Genomic DNA, 18608 nt, shown 5'->3' with positions numbered 1-18608 from the left:
TACTCCCATGTTTCTAGTAGTACTATTGACAATAAACAAAGACATGGAATCAATCCAAGTGTCAATCCATGGGTAAATGGATAAAGAAAATATGGTGTATGTACACAACGGAATATTATTGTTTTACTCATCTTTTTCACGGTTGTGACCAAAAGATCTGTCAAGAACAATCAGAGAAAGAAACGTTTATTCTGGGGCTCAAAGTTTCAAAGGTCTCAGTCCATAGATAGTTGGCTCCATTGTTCTTGGCGGAGCTATGGCAAAACATCGTGGCAGAAAAAAGTGGTGGAGGAAAGTGGCTTAGGACATCACACCAGGAAGCAGAGAGAGACTCTTCACCACACACAAACTAAGTACTCCAAAAGCATGCCCCCAATGACCCACTTTCTTCAGCGACACCCTGCTTGCCTATAGTTACCATCCAGTTAATCCCTATCAGAAGATTAATGCGCTGATTATGTGAAACCTTTCATAACTCAATCATTTCACCTGTAAACTTCATTGCATTGTCCCACATGTGAACTTTTGGGGGACACCTAATACTTAAATAATAATAATTATTCAGCCATAAAAAGAAAAAAGTCATTGAACTTATTCAATATATAAATAATATTTTTCATCAAATTTAGGATTTTTTCAGGCATTATTTTTTTGAATGTTTTTCTGTTCCTTTCTTTTCTCACCTTTTGGTACTACCATTTCACATACGTTGGTGTGATTGACAGTATTTCAAGACTGTTCTTCATTCTTTATCTATTCTTTTCCTATAATGTTGTAATAACCATCATAGTCACTTAAAACCTAAAATTTGCTCTGATAAATAAAGTCATGTTTATGTTCTGAAACATTGCTTTACACACAGCACTCCCCAATTTGAAAACTTATTATGACTCTTCATTTTCTATATTGAAATTCGGTTGTATAGATTGCCACTAACTGGCTCTTTTGTTCCTCTTAGGCATTATTTATACTATTCCTTTAATACTAATTTTTTAATCTAGCAAAACTGGCTGTCCATAAAACTGGAGTTTTAATTTCAACTTCTATTATACTTATTACCAACCATTTGCTTCTGGTACCTAATATTGTAATTTTAATACATGTTTTATTTAATCTATGAATTCTAAGCAACTTAGAGTTTAGTTATTTCTACCATTATTTAATACTCTTAACATAAGGTATGGCAACAGGTGGAAATGTGGTTAATGTTATTTTATGCAATATGACATTTAAGCGTGTTTTAATTACTAACAATGAATATAATCAAAGCAGGAAATCCTTACCCAAAATACATTATGTTGGAGTTCAAAATTGAAGTAATATATTAACTGATTAATTACTTATGTAATTAATCTTTCCTGTTGGATTTAGTTTATGACACTGATGCATATTGATTGAAAAAACAGTATCTATAAACTAATGCAGATATACTCTTGTTCAATTAATGACTTGGTAATTTAGAGAAGTAGTGGATGGAAAAGAAATACACAAGCTGAGTAGAATGGGTCCTTCTCTGTTCCTTCTTCATTATCAAAACCAGTAATCTGCCAACCATTTGTTCTTAAGACCACTGTTCAAAATCTGTCACCTTGTCTGAGCAAAATCTATCACCTTGTAATATGTTATAATCTACATATAATGTCTGCAGTTGCATTTTATGTATAATATAGATACTTATCTTTATTTACAGTGTGAATAATTATGTCCAATTTTATATTATTGGTTGCTTTTTTTAGTTGACATGGAATACAAGATAATAAAAAAAAAAGGAAAATTTTAGAAATCTTGCCATGGGGAAAAGAATGGCTTGTTTCATGCTGATTCTTTGCCCCTTAAACTAGTTGAATAAACTAGCTTGGCATCCTATTTGGATTTGGCTGTGCCATTCTTGAACTATACTGAAAATTTAATATACATGCATGTAACATCTTTCTATATAACAGGTATGTCTGTAAATAATGGTAATATGAGATTAAATAAGGGTAATTATTAAAAATAAAAGAAGCAAATATAGCATTACAAAAAATATGCCAGTTGTCTCAAAATGAGACATAGAATTAAACCAAGAGTAAAAGTAGAAAGTATGTTGAATACATAAGCTGCTTTTATTTTGATCCATATGGACTTGAAATAGCATAATTCTTTACATAAGAAACTATTATTTTTGATCTGCATACATAGAATACATCATTTACATGTTTTTCAAATTATGAAATATGTCTTCTTTATTGTCTACTAGACTTTAACTGAATTTGATGGAAATGGAATGATTTTGAATATCTATCATATCATATGCTTTACAATGAAAATCTTTCTGCATTATGAAGGGAGTTTGCTTATATTTGAGATAAAATATATTCAGAGTTTATTTTCATAGTAAGACATTTTACTTTTTGGATAATTATGTGTGTTTGTGTTTTTAGTTTTAAACTTATTTAATGGTCCAGCATGATAAAATAGATTGACAAGAAACTAGTTTTATATCTGGGGGATTTTGTAAAGCATCAAAAATTGGATAATTTTATAAATAACTTGATTTTGTAAAAGTCAATTGTTACATTCTAAAAATTATTTGAGTTTAGTAAAACTTTTAGGATGCATAGACTTCTTTATTGAATTGTGATGAACATGTAGTTACATATTATTCACTTTATATACTATTAAGTGAAATTTTCCAAATTCTTATGGGTAAATAAAATATAAATTATTTTTAATAAAATTATTTTCTTTTCTTAGGAAAAAGTCAAAGAGAAGGAAGAAAATCTGAATCTTGCAAACCAATTCTTAAAGTAGAATACAAGACCTGCAGAAACAGGTATACATTTTTGCTTTGAGGAATATGGAAATACATATCAGGAAGAGAGAAAATGTATTATTTAAAATTATACATAATTACATATTATTAATGGGCTAAATCCTCTACATTAATAGTAACTAATGTGTTTCAGAAGGCATATCTGTGATTATCATTATTATGAATTATAATTAGTACTAGTTATTTTAAAATTATGAATATGAGAATTATATATATTTATTTTAATAATTGAGGACTTTTGCATGAAAATTGAAGTTAGAAATATAATCAGAAGCTATGCACCTATTGATATTGTTTATGAAATAATTTAAGTATATAACCAGATTTCTGAACTTTTAAGGATTGAATTTGGAAAGAATACATAGAGTGAGAAAGACAGTTATGCGTGTTGGCATAATTAACAATTACCAAAGATGTAGAAGATAAAAGAATAATATTTAATAAAATTTTATTTTATATTTATAGCAATCATATCCTATACTTAAGCAGTGTTTCTAATAGTTGAATTAATTATAATGGCAGTATTTTCACCCAATATTATCATATTTAACTTTTCTTAAACATTATTTTAATTGTAAATTGGATAATCATATTTTATATTAGTTACATGATCACATTAGAATTTTTATAGCATCAGATATCTTTAGTGTTTATACCTATTTTCAAGAATTAATAGTATAAATTCATGATTATTTTATAGCAGTTACTTTATTTTTTAATTTCTTATTGGTCCTTTTTAGTTACACATGAAAATGAAAATAGAATATTCTATAACATAATTGTAAAGCCATGGAATATAATTTGTTCTCATTCAGTCCCTAGTATTTCCCTTTCCCCTCCTTTCCTCACACCCCTGTTCCCTTCTCTCTACTCTACTCATCTTTCTCTTATTTACTAATTTTTTTTTCTTAAGTTAGTGTCTTGTAGATGTACATAATGGTGAAATTCACTGGGGTATGTTCACATATGTACATAGGAAGTTTAGGTCAGATTCATTCCACTGACTTTCCCTATTCCATTCCACTCCCTTCCTTTCATTCCCCTTTGTGTATCCTCAGATTTTACTTCTCTACTTCTCTTCTTTTTGGATTAGCTTCTGCCTTTGACTTTTGGGGACTGCTATTTCATTTGCTATTTCACTTAGCATGATGGTCCCTAGTTCTATCAATTTACCAGCAAATACCATAAAGTCATTCTTCTTTATAGTTGAATAATACTCCATTGTGAACATATACCTTTTTTCTTTTTCTGTTCACCTATTGAAGGGCATGGGGTTGGCTTCCATAGCTAGCGTACAGATTTTGAATTGTGCCACTGTAAACATTGATGTGGCTGTGTCACTGTAGTATACTGATTTTAACTCCTTTGAGTATATACTGAAGTGTGGGATAGCTGGATCATATGGTGGTTCCTTCCTAGTTTTTTGAGGAATCTCCATACTGCTTTCCCAGAGTACTTGTACTAATTTGTAGTCCCACCAACAATGTATGAATGTGCCCTTTCCCCACATCCTCACCAACATGCATTGTTACTTGTATTCTTTTTTGAGGTTGTTCTTTTTTATATACATGACAGTACAGTGTATTTTGACATATTATACATACATAGAGTATAACTTTCCATTCTTGTGGCTGTATATGATATGGAGTTACACTGCCTGTGTAGTCATATATAAACATAGGAAAGTTACGTTTGATTGATTCTGTTGTCTTTCCTATTCCTATTCACCTCCTTTGCTTTCTTTCCCTTTGTCAATCCACTGAACTTCTGTTCTTCCTTACCCCTCCCTTATTGTGTGTTAGCATCCACATATCAGAGAGAACATTCAGCCTTTGGTTTTTTGGGATTGACTTATTTCACTTAGCATGATAGTCTCCAGTTCTATCCATTTACTGGCAAATGCCGTAATTTCATTCTTCTTTATGGCTGAGTAATATTCCATTGTGTACATATACCACATTTTCTTTATCCATTCATCTGTTGAAAGGCACCTAAGTTGGTTCCATAGCTTAGCTATTGTGATTTGAGATGCTATAAACATTGATGTGGCTGCATCACTGTAGTATGCTGATTTTAGGTCCTTCGGGTATATACCCAAGGAGTGGGATAACAGGTCAAATGGTGATTTTATTTCAAGTTTTCCGAGGAATCCCCACACTGCTTTCCAGAGCTGTTGCACCAATTTGCAGTCTCACCAACAATGTATGAGTGTACATTTTTCCCCTCACCCTCACCAACACTTATTGTTACTTGTATTCTTGAATTGCCTAACTGGAGTGAGATGGAATCTCAGTGAGGTTTTACTTTGCATTTCTTGAATTGCTAGAGATGTTGAACATTTCTTAATATATTTGTTGACCATTGTATTTGTTCTTTTGAGAAGTGTCTGTTTAGTTCCTTTGCCCATTTATTGATTGTGTTATTTGTATTTTGATGTTAAGTTTTTTGAGCTCTTTGTATATCCTGGATTAATGCCCTATCTGAGGAGCAGGTAGCAAAGATTTTCTCCCACTTTGTAGGCTCTCTCTGTATGCTCTTGATTGTTTCCATTGCTGTGAAGAAGCTTTTTAATTTGATGCTGTAATGGTTAATTTGAATTGTCAACTTGATTGGATTAAGAATTACTGGTGATTAAGAGGCTTCTGGGTGTGTCCATGAGGGTGTGTCTAGGAATGACTGGAATGTGGAATAGTGAACTGCAGTGGATCCCCTCCCTAAGCGTGGGCAGCACTGCCCAGTAGGATGGAATAAAAGCTGGAAGAACAAAGAAGCAGATGGAGATGCAAGCTCCACTCTTCTTGAACAGGTTCTTGATTGCTGCCTCCATCATCTGAGGATATTGGACACTCGCTTCTTCATTCTTCCAAAGCAGACTCTGCCAGTGATTCTCCACGTAGTTTCCAGAAGCCTTGGTCTCAGACTAGGGTAGCACCATTGATCTTTCTTGTTCTGTGACTTCTGTGTCTCGGACTGCACAGCTGCTAGTTCTTCCAGCTCTCCAGCTGCAAACGGCCATTGTGGACTATCTAGCTTCTGGTTGTGTAAGCCAATCTAATAAACCCCCTTTTATAATCATACTTCCTATTGATTCTGTTCCTCTAGAGAACCCTGACTAATACAGCAGCAATAAATACTATCCCATTTATTGATTTTTAATTTTCCTTCTTGCACTTTAGGAGTCTTGTTAAGGAAGTCATTTCCTAAGCCAACATGTTGGTGTGTTGTTGGTGTGTTGGGCCTACATTTCCTAGTAGCTGGTGCTGGGTTTCTGGTCTAATTCCTAGTTTTTTGATCCACTTTGAGTTGAGTTTTGTGCAGGGTAAGAGATAGGGGATAAATTTAATCTAATACATATGGATTTCCAGTTTTCCCAGCACCATTTGATAAAGATGCTATCTTTTCTTCAACATATGTTTTTGGCACCTTTGTCTAGTATGAGATAACTGTATTTATGTGGGTTTTTCTCTGTGTCTTCTTTTCTGTTCCATTGGTTTCATGACTGTTTTTGTGCCAGTACCATGCTGTTTTTGGTACACCACTCTGTAGTTTAATTTGAAGTCTGATATTGTGATGCCTCCTGGTTTGCTTTGGCTATTTTGGGCCTCTTATTTTTCAAAACGAATTTTCTGACTGCTCTTTCTATTTCTTGAAGAACATCATTAGAATTTGATAGAAATTACATTGAATCTGTATAGTGCTTTTGGTAATATGGCCATTTTGACAGTATTAATTCTGCCTATCCAGAAATATTGAAGGTCTGTCCATCTTCAATGAAGAAGAAACACCTTCAAATTGAAGGTGTTCTTCAATTTCTTCCTTTAGTGTTCTGTAATTTTCAATGTAGAGGTCCTTCACCTCTTTTGTTAGATTGATTCCCAAGTATTTTATTTTTTGAGGTATTGTGAATGGAATAGTTTTCCTTATTTTTTTTTCCAGCAGATTCATCATTGGAGCATAGGAACATGATTGATTTATAGGTGTTGATTTTGTCTTCTGCTGCTTTGCTGAATTTACTTATAAGCTCTAGATGTCCTCTGGTGGAATTTTTTGAGTCTTCTAAATATAGGATCGTGTCATTGGCAAAAGATAGTTAGAGCTTTCCTATTCAGATCTGTTTAATTTCCTTCTCTTGCCCAATTGCTCTGGCTTATGTTTCAAGTACTATGTTGAATAGCAGTGATGAAAGTGGGCATCCTTGTCTTAATCCTGTTTTTAGAGCAAATGCTTTCACATTTTTCTCATTTGGAATACTGTTGGACTTGGGTTTGTCATATGTAGCCTTTGCAATGTTGAAGTAATTTCCTTCTCGTCCTAGTTTTTCTATTGCTTTAAACATGAATATGTGCTGTACTTTGTCAAATGTTTTCTGCATCTATTGAGATAATCATGTGAAGCAGTAACTTTGTACATTCATGTCTTTTAGACTAATGTTATTTGCATAAAATATTAATACCATATAACTAAGGTATTAAAATATTCCAAATTTAATCATTACAGGTGATAATATAAAATACATTGGAAATGTTCTTTTCTTCTACCTTTTTATTATAAATAACATATATTTATTGTACATATTCGTATGTTTCACTTTCTTTTCCATAAATGCATATATAGTGTTTTGGTCATGTCCACGTTTCCTTTCCCTTGCTCCTGTCCCCCATCCTTTCATCTGCTTCCCCTCATAGTCCCTCTCTACTTCCAAGTCATTTATACACACACATACAAACACACATATACATATGTATACACACATATATATGTGTATATATATATATACACACACAATATTTTTTATGAGAGAAAACCTGTGTTACTCATCTTTCTGTGTTCAGATTATTTTGCTTATATGATATCCTCCTTCCATCCACTTTCCTGCAAATGTCATGATTTCATTATTCTTTTTTTTTTTTTGCCGTGCAGGGGATTGAACCCAGGGCCTTGTGCTTGTGGGGCAAGCACTCTACAAACTGAGTCATATCTCCAGCCTCATTTTTATTTATGGCTGAGTAATATTTCATTATGTATCTATATATAGTATTTTGTTATACCTTCATCTGTTGATAGGCACCTAGGGTAAGCCCATATTTTTGGTATTGTGAACTGGGCCACAATCAAAAGGGAGAATTTAGGTGTCCCTTTGGTATACTTACTTCATTTCCTTTGGGTAAAAATCAAGAAATTGTATAGCTGGATCAAGTAATGGTTCTATATTTCTTTTTAAGGTATTTCTATATAGTTTTCCACAATTTCTGTGCTAATTTATATTCTCACCAACAGTACATATAAAGTGTTCCTTTATCCCCACATCCTTGCCAGTATTTATTTGTTTTCTTTTGTTTATAATAACTATTCTGACAATTGAGATGGAATTTCAGTGTTGTGTTGATTTGCACATCCCTGATACCTAAATACATTGAGTATTTTTCATATATTTATTGACCATTTATACTTCTTTTGAGAAATATCTTTTTAAATCATTTGTCCAATTTTTTATTGGATTACTTCTTTGGTGTTAAATTTTTTTGAGCTCTTCATATACTCTGTATATTAAACCTCTGTCAGATAAATAACAGACAAAAGATTTTTTTCCCTTTATGTGGGTTTTCTCTTCACTCTGTTTATTGTTTACTTTTCTGTGTAGAAGCTTTTTAATTTGATACAATTCCATGTGTCATTTCTTGCTTTTATCACATGCACCATATTGAAATATTTTGCCTTTCCTTCTAGTAGTTTCAATTCAAATTAAGGCCTTTGATACATTTCTATTAGTTTTTTGTATAGGGTCAGAGAAATGGGTCAGGTGTCAAATACTCTGCATTTGGATGTCCTGTCTTCCCATTATCTTGTATTTAAGAGATTGTCCATTCTCCAGTGTATGTTTTTAATACCTTTGTCTAGAAACAGTTGTCTGTAGATGTTTAATTTATTTCTGGGTCCCCTATTCTATTCCATTGATCTGGGTGTCTGTTTTATAATAGTACCATGCTGTTTTTGTTCCTTTGACTCCAGTATATTTTGAAATCTGTTCTTGTGATACATGAAGCATTCCTGTTTTTGTTCAGGATTGCTTTGGTGCTTAGGGTCTTTTGTGCTTCCATGTGAATTTTAGGATTTTTTTCTAGATCTGTGAAGGATGTCACTGGTATTTTGATTCAGATTGTGTTGAATTTATCTTACTTTTGGTAGTATGGCCTTTTAATAATTTTAATTCTCAAAATCATAAATATAGAAGTCTATTCAACTTCTATGCTCTTTAGTTTCTTTTTTCAGTGTGCTTCACAATTTTAATAGTAAATGTCTTCCACCTCCTTCATTAGGTCTATTTCTACCTAGGTATTTTTAGTTTTTGAGGTTATTTTGATTGGGATTGCTTTCCTGGTTTGTTTCTCAGTGAGTTTCTTATTAGTGTATAGAAAAGATGCAGATTTCTATTTGTTGATTTTGTGTCTTGTTACTTTACTGAATTTGTTTATCAGTTCTTCCAAGGGTCTTTTGATGAAATCCTTAGAGTTTTCTAAGTATAGAATCATATGATCAGCTACAGGGATAATTTTACTTCTTTCTTTCATGTTTCTATGGCTTTATTTCTTTCTCTTCCCTAATTTTTCTTGCTAAAACTACTATACTATACTATATTGAATAAGATTGATTAGAGTGAACACCCTTGTATTGTTCCTGAATTTAGAGGAAATGCTTTCAGTTTTTACACATTTGGCTTGATATTGGCTATGGGTTTATTGTACATAGTCTTTATTATGTCGAGATATGCTCCTTTTTAATCTAATTTGTTCAAGACTTTTGTCATGAAGAAATGAGGATTTTTTCAGTGGCTTTTATTGCATCTATTTTGATAACACAATCTTCATCCATGATTTTTTTCATATACTGTATTGTTAATTTATATATTGTAGGCCATCCTTGCAACCCTGGAATGAATCCTAGTGTATTTAATGTTTAATTCAATTTATAAGTGTTTTATTAAGGATTTTTACATTTGTGTTCATCAAAGATATTAGTCTATATTTTTTTGTTGTGTCATTACCATGTTTATATAGCACAGTAGTACTAGCTTGAATTTGGAAGGCTTCCTTTCTTATATTTCACAAATAGTTTGAGGAACCTTGATGTTGGTTCTTTTGTAAAAGTCTGATACAATTCTGCAGTATGTCCATCCAATCACGGGCTTTACTTTATTTAGAGACTTTCTATTGCTACTTCAATCTGTTTACTAGTTATCAATCTATATAGGTTTTTTTAATATCTTCCTGATTCAATTTTGGTAGAATTTGTTCATTTCTTCTACATTGTCTAGTTTGTTGTCATATAATTTTTCAAAATATTCCCTAGTGATCCAGTTAATTTCACTGGTATCAGTTGTATTTTCTTCTTTTTCACCAGTAATTTTACTTATTTGGGTCTTCTCTTTTGGTTAGTTTAGGTGAGGGTGTTTAAATTTTGCTTATGTTTTTAAAGAATCAGTTTCTTTGTTTCATTGATCATTTGTATTGTTCTTTTAGTCTTTGTTTCATTTATTTCTGCCCTGATCTTTATTATTTCTTTCCTTTTACTGGTTTGGGGTTTAATATGTTCTTGTTTTTCTATGACCTTGAGCTGTATCATTAGGTTATTTACTTGAACTCTTTTTTTTTTTTTTTTAATGTAGGAATTCATATGTGTAAACTTCCCTTAGTGCTGCTTATACTGTATCCCACAGGATCTGGTATGTTGTGTTTCTATTTTCTTTTGATTCTATGAATTTTTAAATTTCTCCCTGATTTCTTCAGTGAACCACTGTTTTCTCAGATAGTGTGTTGTTAAATCTCCAAGTGTTTATATAATTTCTGTGGTTTCTGTAAATGTTGTTTTCTAGTTTCATTCCATCATCATGATCTGATTAGATACAAGAAATTATGTCATTGTTTTGACTACGTTAAGATTTCATTTATGGCCTAATAGATGATCTATATAGGGAAAAGTTCTATGTGCTCATGAGAAATGTATTTTGTGTATATTTGATAGAAAATTCTGTTTGATGGAACATTCTGTTATTGATCTGCAGTGTAATTATACTATGATGATTCTTTGCTGACTTTTTTTTTCCTGTATACTTCAGCTATTGGTGAAGGTCAGGTATTGAAATCACCCAGTGTTATTGTATGGGGACCTATCTGTCCTTTGTTGTCCAGTAGTGTTTGTTTTATAACATTGGGTATTCCAATGTTCAGTATATTTGTATTTATAATTATTGTGTCTTTTTGATGAAGTTTTCCCTTTATCAATATGTAGTGATCTTTGTCTCCATCTAATTTTGGCTTAGGTTTGTTTTGTCTGACTATAGCTACTCTTACTTGCTTTCAGATTCCATTTACTAGGAATATCATTTTCATCCTTCTACTTTTACTATATGTATCTTTGCCCATGAGGTGAGTTTCTTGCAGGCAGCATATCATTCAATATTTTTTAATCCAATCATCTCATCTACTACTTTTAATGGAAATTTAAAACCTTTTACATTCAGGATTGTTATTAAAAGATATGTACTTATTCCTATATTTTGTTATTTTTCTTCAAAATATTCTGTGTTCATTTCTTCCTCTTATTCATCTTAGAGGATTGATGGTTTCTGATGTTTAATTCTCTCCTGATTCTCATTTGCTATCTCCTCTTCTAGTGAGACTTTTCTTTCCTATGCTGTCATGATTGTCTTTATTTTTCTTTCTCTTCTGGGTTATAGTATTTAAGAATTAAGCTTATTAGGTATTCATGAATCCCCTTAGTTTATGCTTATCATGGAAGGTATTCATTTCTCTTTGATTCTGAAGGATATCTTTGCCAGGAATAGTTATCTTGATTGGCAGTTACTTTCTTTTAGAACTTGAAATATAGCTGTACTCTCCTGGTCTTTAGAATTTTTTTCTCAGAAATCTGCTGCTATTCTGATGGGTTTGTTTTTCATTGTGACTTGGTGCTTCTCTCTTGAAGATTTTAATATTCTTTCTTTGTTCTGTACTTTTGGGAGTTTATAATGTAGTATGGATAGTTTGTATCTATTTATGGTTCTAACTGCTTTCTGTACCTGGATGTCAATGATATTTTCCAAAATTTTTTTTTGTCTAATCAGAATAGGTTTTCTATTTCTTATGTCTCTAGTTTGTCTCCTATGTCTAGTCCAACTATGCATACATTTAGTGTTTTAATGATGTCCCAAACATCTTTTATGTGCTCTTTATTTTTTCTTATTTTTTCATTACTGTCTGTGCTCATTTCTCAATCATGTCCTCAAGCCTAATATTCTTCTCTTGATCTAGTCACTTGATAATGCTTTCAACTGTTTTTAATCTGAGTTATTGAATTTTTCATTTCCAGAGTTTCTGCTTAGTTCTTTTTGAAAATCTTTATAGACTTGTTCATTCATATCCCACATTATTGTCATTCTTAATTTATTTAGATGTTTATTTGTATGTTCTTAGAATTTGTTTTAAAAAATCATTAAAAAATTCTTTATCTAGCATTCCATCTACTTTGATGTCTTTGAGATTAGTTATTAGAGAGTTGTGAATATTAGGTGGTGTCATGTTGCCTTATTTTTCGTATTTCTTTTGTTTCTGTATCAAGATTTACTCCTTTGTTGGAACTTGCATCTTGTCTACTTTTATGTGAGAGCCTTCTTAGTGAGCAGATTTCTCTTACTAATTTTGAATATTGGTTCACTGTGTAGTGTTTAGTTTAATTCCAGTAATCCATACTGTAGTTTCCCCATAGCTTCTTTGTATGTTTTGACATGGTTTGCACCATGTTAGAGTCTAAAGGACCCTCATCCTCTTAGGCCTCACAAGAAAAATTTCCTGTGGTTGTTCCAGTGGATGTGGTGCAGATAGCAGCATATGTCGGATTTACCCTTTGTGGTTACTCCTTCAGTGGGAATGGAAACCCTTTTCAGTTGTTTTGGAGGTTTCTTCAGGCTCTGTTGATATTGACTGCTACTTCAAAGTGATTATATTGATGGACCTCAAGCTAGAGGTTGATAACAGCTCTTTTTGAAAGAGACCAGGTTTATAGCTTTGGGGCTCACCTCCAGTCCTGTGAGCAATGTGTGATCTGATAGGGTCAGGGGATGACTGATGCTGAGGTCCCTGATATCACACATCACAGGTTCTGTTGCTATGGGGGTTGTCCAGAAGTGGGATTTTAAATATTTGCCAAAGTTCACGTAGGACTGTGTTGGCTGGAGCAAGGGATAGTTTTCCCAGCTGTCTGGGATTACTGCTTGGCAGCAGAATACCCATCTATTACACTTGTCATGCCAGGCTTTATCCATAGCATTACAAAGAAAAAAGAGGAAAAAAATACCAGGAAAAGAAATAAAATAAAAATCAACTAGGACCAGTATCAACACTAAAACAATAAGCAACTGAAAAGAAAGAGGAAAATAACATGGAATAAAATAAAAAGTTAAAAATCAAATTAAAGGGAAAAAAACAGTGGCAAAGTTAAAAAATGACAAAAGAGGAAAAAAGAGTAAAGAAACAAAAGAAAGAAACAAAGTGACTTAAAAATCAAAACAGCAAGAACAACAAAGCATTAATAAAAAATAAAAATGTCCTCTCTGCCAGTGTGCTTGAATGAGTGACCAGAATAGAATCTCACAGCCTGTGTTGATGAGAGTTTATATCTGTGTCATCTTAGGACACGTACCCCTTGGACACAGCAAAGGCTGAGAGTCATTCACCATCAACACCTCATACCTTCTTTCCTTTGCAAAAACAAAGGAAATTCCTGCCAATCATCTGAATGATATGTAGCTGGTATATCTCTCAGCTACCTTGCATGTTTGAATGAGCTAGGGTAGAATTTAGAGTAACTTAGAAACAAATTTTCTCAGGCATTATTTGACTTATGCACTCTGAAAGCAGGGTAGATGCAGATGCTGCAGCATTTCAGAATGGAGAACTCCCTAGAGCTTATCTCTGGAAGCTTGCATTCAGAGGGCAGAGATAATACCAGTTTCCTGGCATTTCCCTATCTCCCAAGGGCAGAGAGAGGCTGTGAAGTCTCAAAGATCTGTTTTGGGTGCACGGTGGCAGCCTTGCTGTGATTGCCAACCAGGGTTCTAGTTCCTGCATACTATCACATTCAACTACTCACTCCACAGACCCTGATAGTTGGCCTAGTACTTTCTGTTCTCCTACATGATCATTCCCAAGTCCTTTTTAAGATGGTTATCAGTTAGAGCACTGTGTACAGGCTGAGAAGTGGAGAGGATTTCTTCAGTCAGTTCACCATGTGGATCTTATATTATTTGTTGAGCCTGTATTTCTGCCTGGTACAGATTGTTGTCCAGCAAGACTCCCTTTTTTTCCTCTACTGCTACCGAAGGGGCACACTCCTCTACCATGTTTCCATGTGACTGGTACTGGGACTTTTGTTTCACTCCCAATTCCATTATCCAACATCTGTGAGTTTCTTCAAATCTGTCTTTCTAGTATTAAATTGCATTATTATTCTATAATCCCCATCTCTTTGAAAAACTACATTTCATTTGTTTTCACTCTTTTTCATGGAGACCCATGTGATTACTGGGTGCCTCCAATTTGCCACCTTGGGATTCTTCTCTTCTGAAATCAGTAATCATTATTTAAACTTGTGTCTTCATGTTCAATATTATTTACATCACTTGTATAGTGTTATACTTCAAGGGTTACACTGAGGTAAAGGAGATTATTCTCAACACCTTGTAGTTTTGTTTTTTCTTTTTCATTTGTATATTTGTTTCTAAAATTATTTTCTCCTTCAGAATTGGACTATGAGGACTTCTTGTAATTTTGAACTTGTTATTACTAGTACTTGGTCTTTTATTTTCTATAAACTAAGAATGTTGAAAGCCAAACTTGTAAAATGATGTTCATGGGAAGACCTGACAGTTGTCCATGACAAAATATATGATCCAGGACCTCTTATGACATTTATTTTGTTGCTCAGAGGCCCTTTTAAAAATGTCTTTCTATGAAGTATTTAATAATACTCATTTTAATTCAGTTAAAATAACAGTTTTTAAGTTTTTAGTATGCTCCATGCACTGTGTACTTTATTTTGTTGTACTAAAATGAAATTACTGACTGCTTTTGAATTTGTTATGTTCTTGTAGCAGAGGCAAGGCCATAAATTAGTGTTTTTTTTTTTTAATGACATGTAAGGTAATTTATAGAAAATGCTCTGGGAGCACAGTAAAAGGGAACCTAACATCAAAGCCTTGAGGGTAGTGGGGAGGAGAACTATGAGGGAAATTCTTCTTGGGAAGATGTCAGAGATAGGAATTAAAGGATGACAGTTTGATTCCAGATAAAAGGAGAAAGGGATGCAAGTGAAGAGAAGGCACTTTGGGTTTCATAAATTAAAATAAAAGCAGTGTAAAACACTGATTAAAATCTAGTTTTTGGAGTAAGACATCTGTGTGACCTTGAAAATTTGATTAACTCAAAACTTTTATCCTCACAGCAGCACTTATTTCACCATGATGCTCATGAGGATTACATGAAATAAGGCATAAGGCATATGATGTCCTAAGTTTGTTAAGGTTACATGGTGGGCTCTTCATAAATAGAAATTACTATTAGATAATAGAGTGATGTTGAGATGATTGTTAACTATTATAGCTGTCCGAAAATTGTGAAATTGCCTCAGAATTTTTCACTTTTCTTTTCTCAAATCAGTACCTATATAGCTTTAGTAAATATATCAGAAGAAAAATATATTGACTGATATTTTCAAAATATAAATACCAAATTGAAAATATTCTTCTCCAAATAAATTTATGAAAAGAACTAGAGACTCCTAATGTATCAAATTCTTTGAGAATATACTTCCCTAAGTAATTCACTTCCATCCTATCTATTAAACCAGAAATTATGAGATTTTTCCTTCTTTTTTCCATTTTGTATGGTGCACCATACCAAACATTTGGTAACTGGAGGCTGGCTATAAAATAATAAAAGAGATGGTACCGGAGATGATTGAATTAAGGGGTGCTTAACCAGAGTCACATCCCCAGCTCTTTTTATTTTTATTTTTAAGACAGAGTCTCAATAAGTTGCTTAGGGCCTCGCTAAGTTGCTGAGCCTGGCCTTGAACCTCTAATCCTCCTGCTTCAGCCTCCCAAGCTGCTGGGATTACAGGCATGCACCATGTACTCCACAGAGATAATTGTATCTAATTGTATCTTGAAAACTAATAGAAAAAAAGATTTGTCTGAAGTTACTTGAGCAAGATAAATATAGCTGGCTGGCCATATGTAAAGTTGAGAACAAATCATAATTATCTTTGGTAAACTATGTTTTCCTTAAGCAATGTCTTTCTCCATCTTTTTATTGTAAGCTTTTCTCCATAGAGACTCCATTATCCAGAATTTTCTTGTCACCCATTACCATCCTGAGCTTTTCATTATCACATTTCATTATGTATTTGTCTTGTTTTATCCCTTAGGGATCCAGATGCCAACTAATTTACTGGATAGTTTAATAAAAACTAATATTCTAACAGTAGTTACAAAGAGTTTGGGAACCAAAAAGTGTTCCTTTGAGGGTCAGTGAGCACTTCCACTTATCTCCACCCTCACTGGCTTTCCCCAACACCATGCTAACATCTTTAGGCTTAACCATTAGTTATTTTAGTGGTTAGAATATATATTCAGAAAAGGGAAAATGTGAACCTATTCTTTAAAAGTTCAGTCCTTTGACTTTGTGTTGTCTTAAAGGACTTCTCAGTCTCATTAACTTTTTTCCCTATATAGTGAACCATTCATAATATTCTCTGGTGGGCTGTCCTATGACAAAGCTTGCAGAAGACCAAGTTTAACCATCATGCATGGAAAAGCAATTACAGTACTTGAAATGGATCATCCTATTGTTGAATTTCTAACTTTATGTGAAACACCCTATCCAAATGGTAAGTAACTAAAATGAAACTATTAATGTTAAAAAAATCATTTTTGAATTGAAGTTGCTAACAAAATTAAGGTTAAATATTTTCAGTTTTGGCAGCAGACATCCACTGTGGTACACTGTGAGCTACAGGTGCTGGAGCAGGTTCTGCAATTGTACCTACTTGACAAACTGGAAGTAAGACAGATGTAGTGCAGCAGTGCTGGCGTTTCAGGTTCTAATATCAGGTAAGTGCTTTAAACTTTGATAAGGATGGTGGAAGCTGAGCTGGGAGGGTCCGATAGGGGTCCAGGGTGAAATCACTTGGGGAAACTGAGGTCTCCTAATAGTCTCTCCTAGACCAGCTCCACCCATCCCATCCCAAAGTCAATCAAAGTTAAAGCACTTACCCGATATCAGTGATCTGTAACTATGGTGGTGCTGCATCTGTTTCACATCTGGCTTTGCTTCAGATGCAACTGCAGCACATGATTACTATAGGATTGCTGATGTGTGGTTAGTGATTTATTCAATTTTGAGAGTGATTAGTCAGATGACCTTCAGAAGGAGAGATATATGTATATTTTATCAACCTGAGTATAAAGGATTTTGGAAACTTAAAAACTATTCTAAACCCATGCAAACTTGTATAATGAAATCTAATAGTGATAAAATATTTTAATTTATCTAAAAATGAGCAAGATGAAAACAAAAAGGAAATATGAACTTACTATTGAAAGAACATAATATGTGTATACATTACTACATTTTCAAGAGGGAACATATAAGTATGGGGAAAGAGCACTGAACTTGAGGACAGAATATTTGGGTTTATGGTATAGTTAAGCTACTTACTAATTATGTGATATTGAGCAAGACATTTTACATTTCACTTATCATTTATAGAAAGAGAATAATAACTTTATCCCCAGTTGGAAGGTCAAATGAATATACTTTTTAAATTATGAAGATATGTATGTTGTTTCATTATTAAATGTGTTAATTTCTTTAAATAATTTCATATTTAAAAGATGGAATAAATAACAAGGTAGCAGTTTATGTCCAAAATTACCAGGAACAAATTACCTGTGTTAATTAATCAACAAATACTTATTGAATCTTTCTATGGGCTCACTACTACAAATACTTGTTGGACAAACATAAAATATAAACTTGATCTCTGATGTCAAGTTGCATAAAATCTGATGAATGACATAATTATGACTTGCTGAATTGAAGTAATGTAAGACCTTAGTTGCTGAGTTGTATGATTCATTAATAATGTGTGAGTGAATAGGCTGGATAGTTTATAACTGAAGTATTCATGAAAGCTTCACAGAAAAATAGGATTTATGACCTTACAAAGGATATTGAGTAATCATTATAGAAACCGTGAAGTTTGCTAGTGTGAGAACAGTTTAGAAAAAACTTGAAAGTGTTTCAGAGATTTTTGGAAATAGGAAACTATGAGGAATTTTGAAGAAATACTAAAATGAAAGAAAGCATTAATTTTAGTAAGATTTACTCAAAAGGAGTATGTAGGTTTGAAGAGACACACTAAAGTCTTCAATTCCAGAGACTTTGTAATAATAATATATGTTTAAAATGCTACCTAGGGAATTCAATATGGAAAATCCTCTGAATTTTGTGAACAACTGGATTAGGGACTGACTTGAAAAATGAGCCAGTGATAACCACATGTTTTAAGATTAGTGGTTTCATGCATGGTAATAGTTTTTGAAAAGAGAGAAAGACTGAGTCAGTGTAGTGGTTTAGAGGACAGAAAAGTCTTCTTCAATCATCAGAATCTAAATGTTCTTTGGATTTGAATAACAAAGAAATATAGGAAGAAAAGGCAAAAAGAGTAAAGGACAAAA

General features: G+C 32.9%; 1 protein-coding gene across 11 annotated transcripts in view; it reads left to right on the top strand.

Moving 5' to 3' along the window:
* Stxbp5l (syntaxin binding protein 5L) overlaps window positions 1-18608 on the top strand; it is a 424978-nt gene that overhangs the window by 237146 nt on the left and 169224 nt on the right. For all 11 annotated transcript variants that reach the window (XM_047563364.1, XM_047563362.1, XM_047563358.1 and 8 more), the window contains exons 10-11: window positions 2737-2815; window positions 16602-16756. In XM_047563364.1, the coding sequence (XP_047419320.1) occupies window positions 2737-2815; window positions 16602-16756 (234 nt within the window). The remainder of the gene's footprint in view (window positions 1-2736; window positions 2816-16601; window positions 16757-18608) is intronic.

The sequence above is a fragment of the Sciurus carolinensis genome, chromosome 9 (genome assembly GCF_902686445.1).
Source record: "Sciurus carolinensis chromosome 9, mSciCar1.2, whole genome shotgun sequence".
Taxonomy (NCBI): Eukaryota; Metazoa; Chordata; class Mammalia; order Rodentia; family Sciuridae; genus Sciurus; species Sciurus carolinensis.
This window is presented reverse-complemented; position numbering and strand designations above follow the sequence as displayed.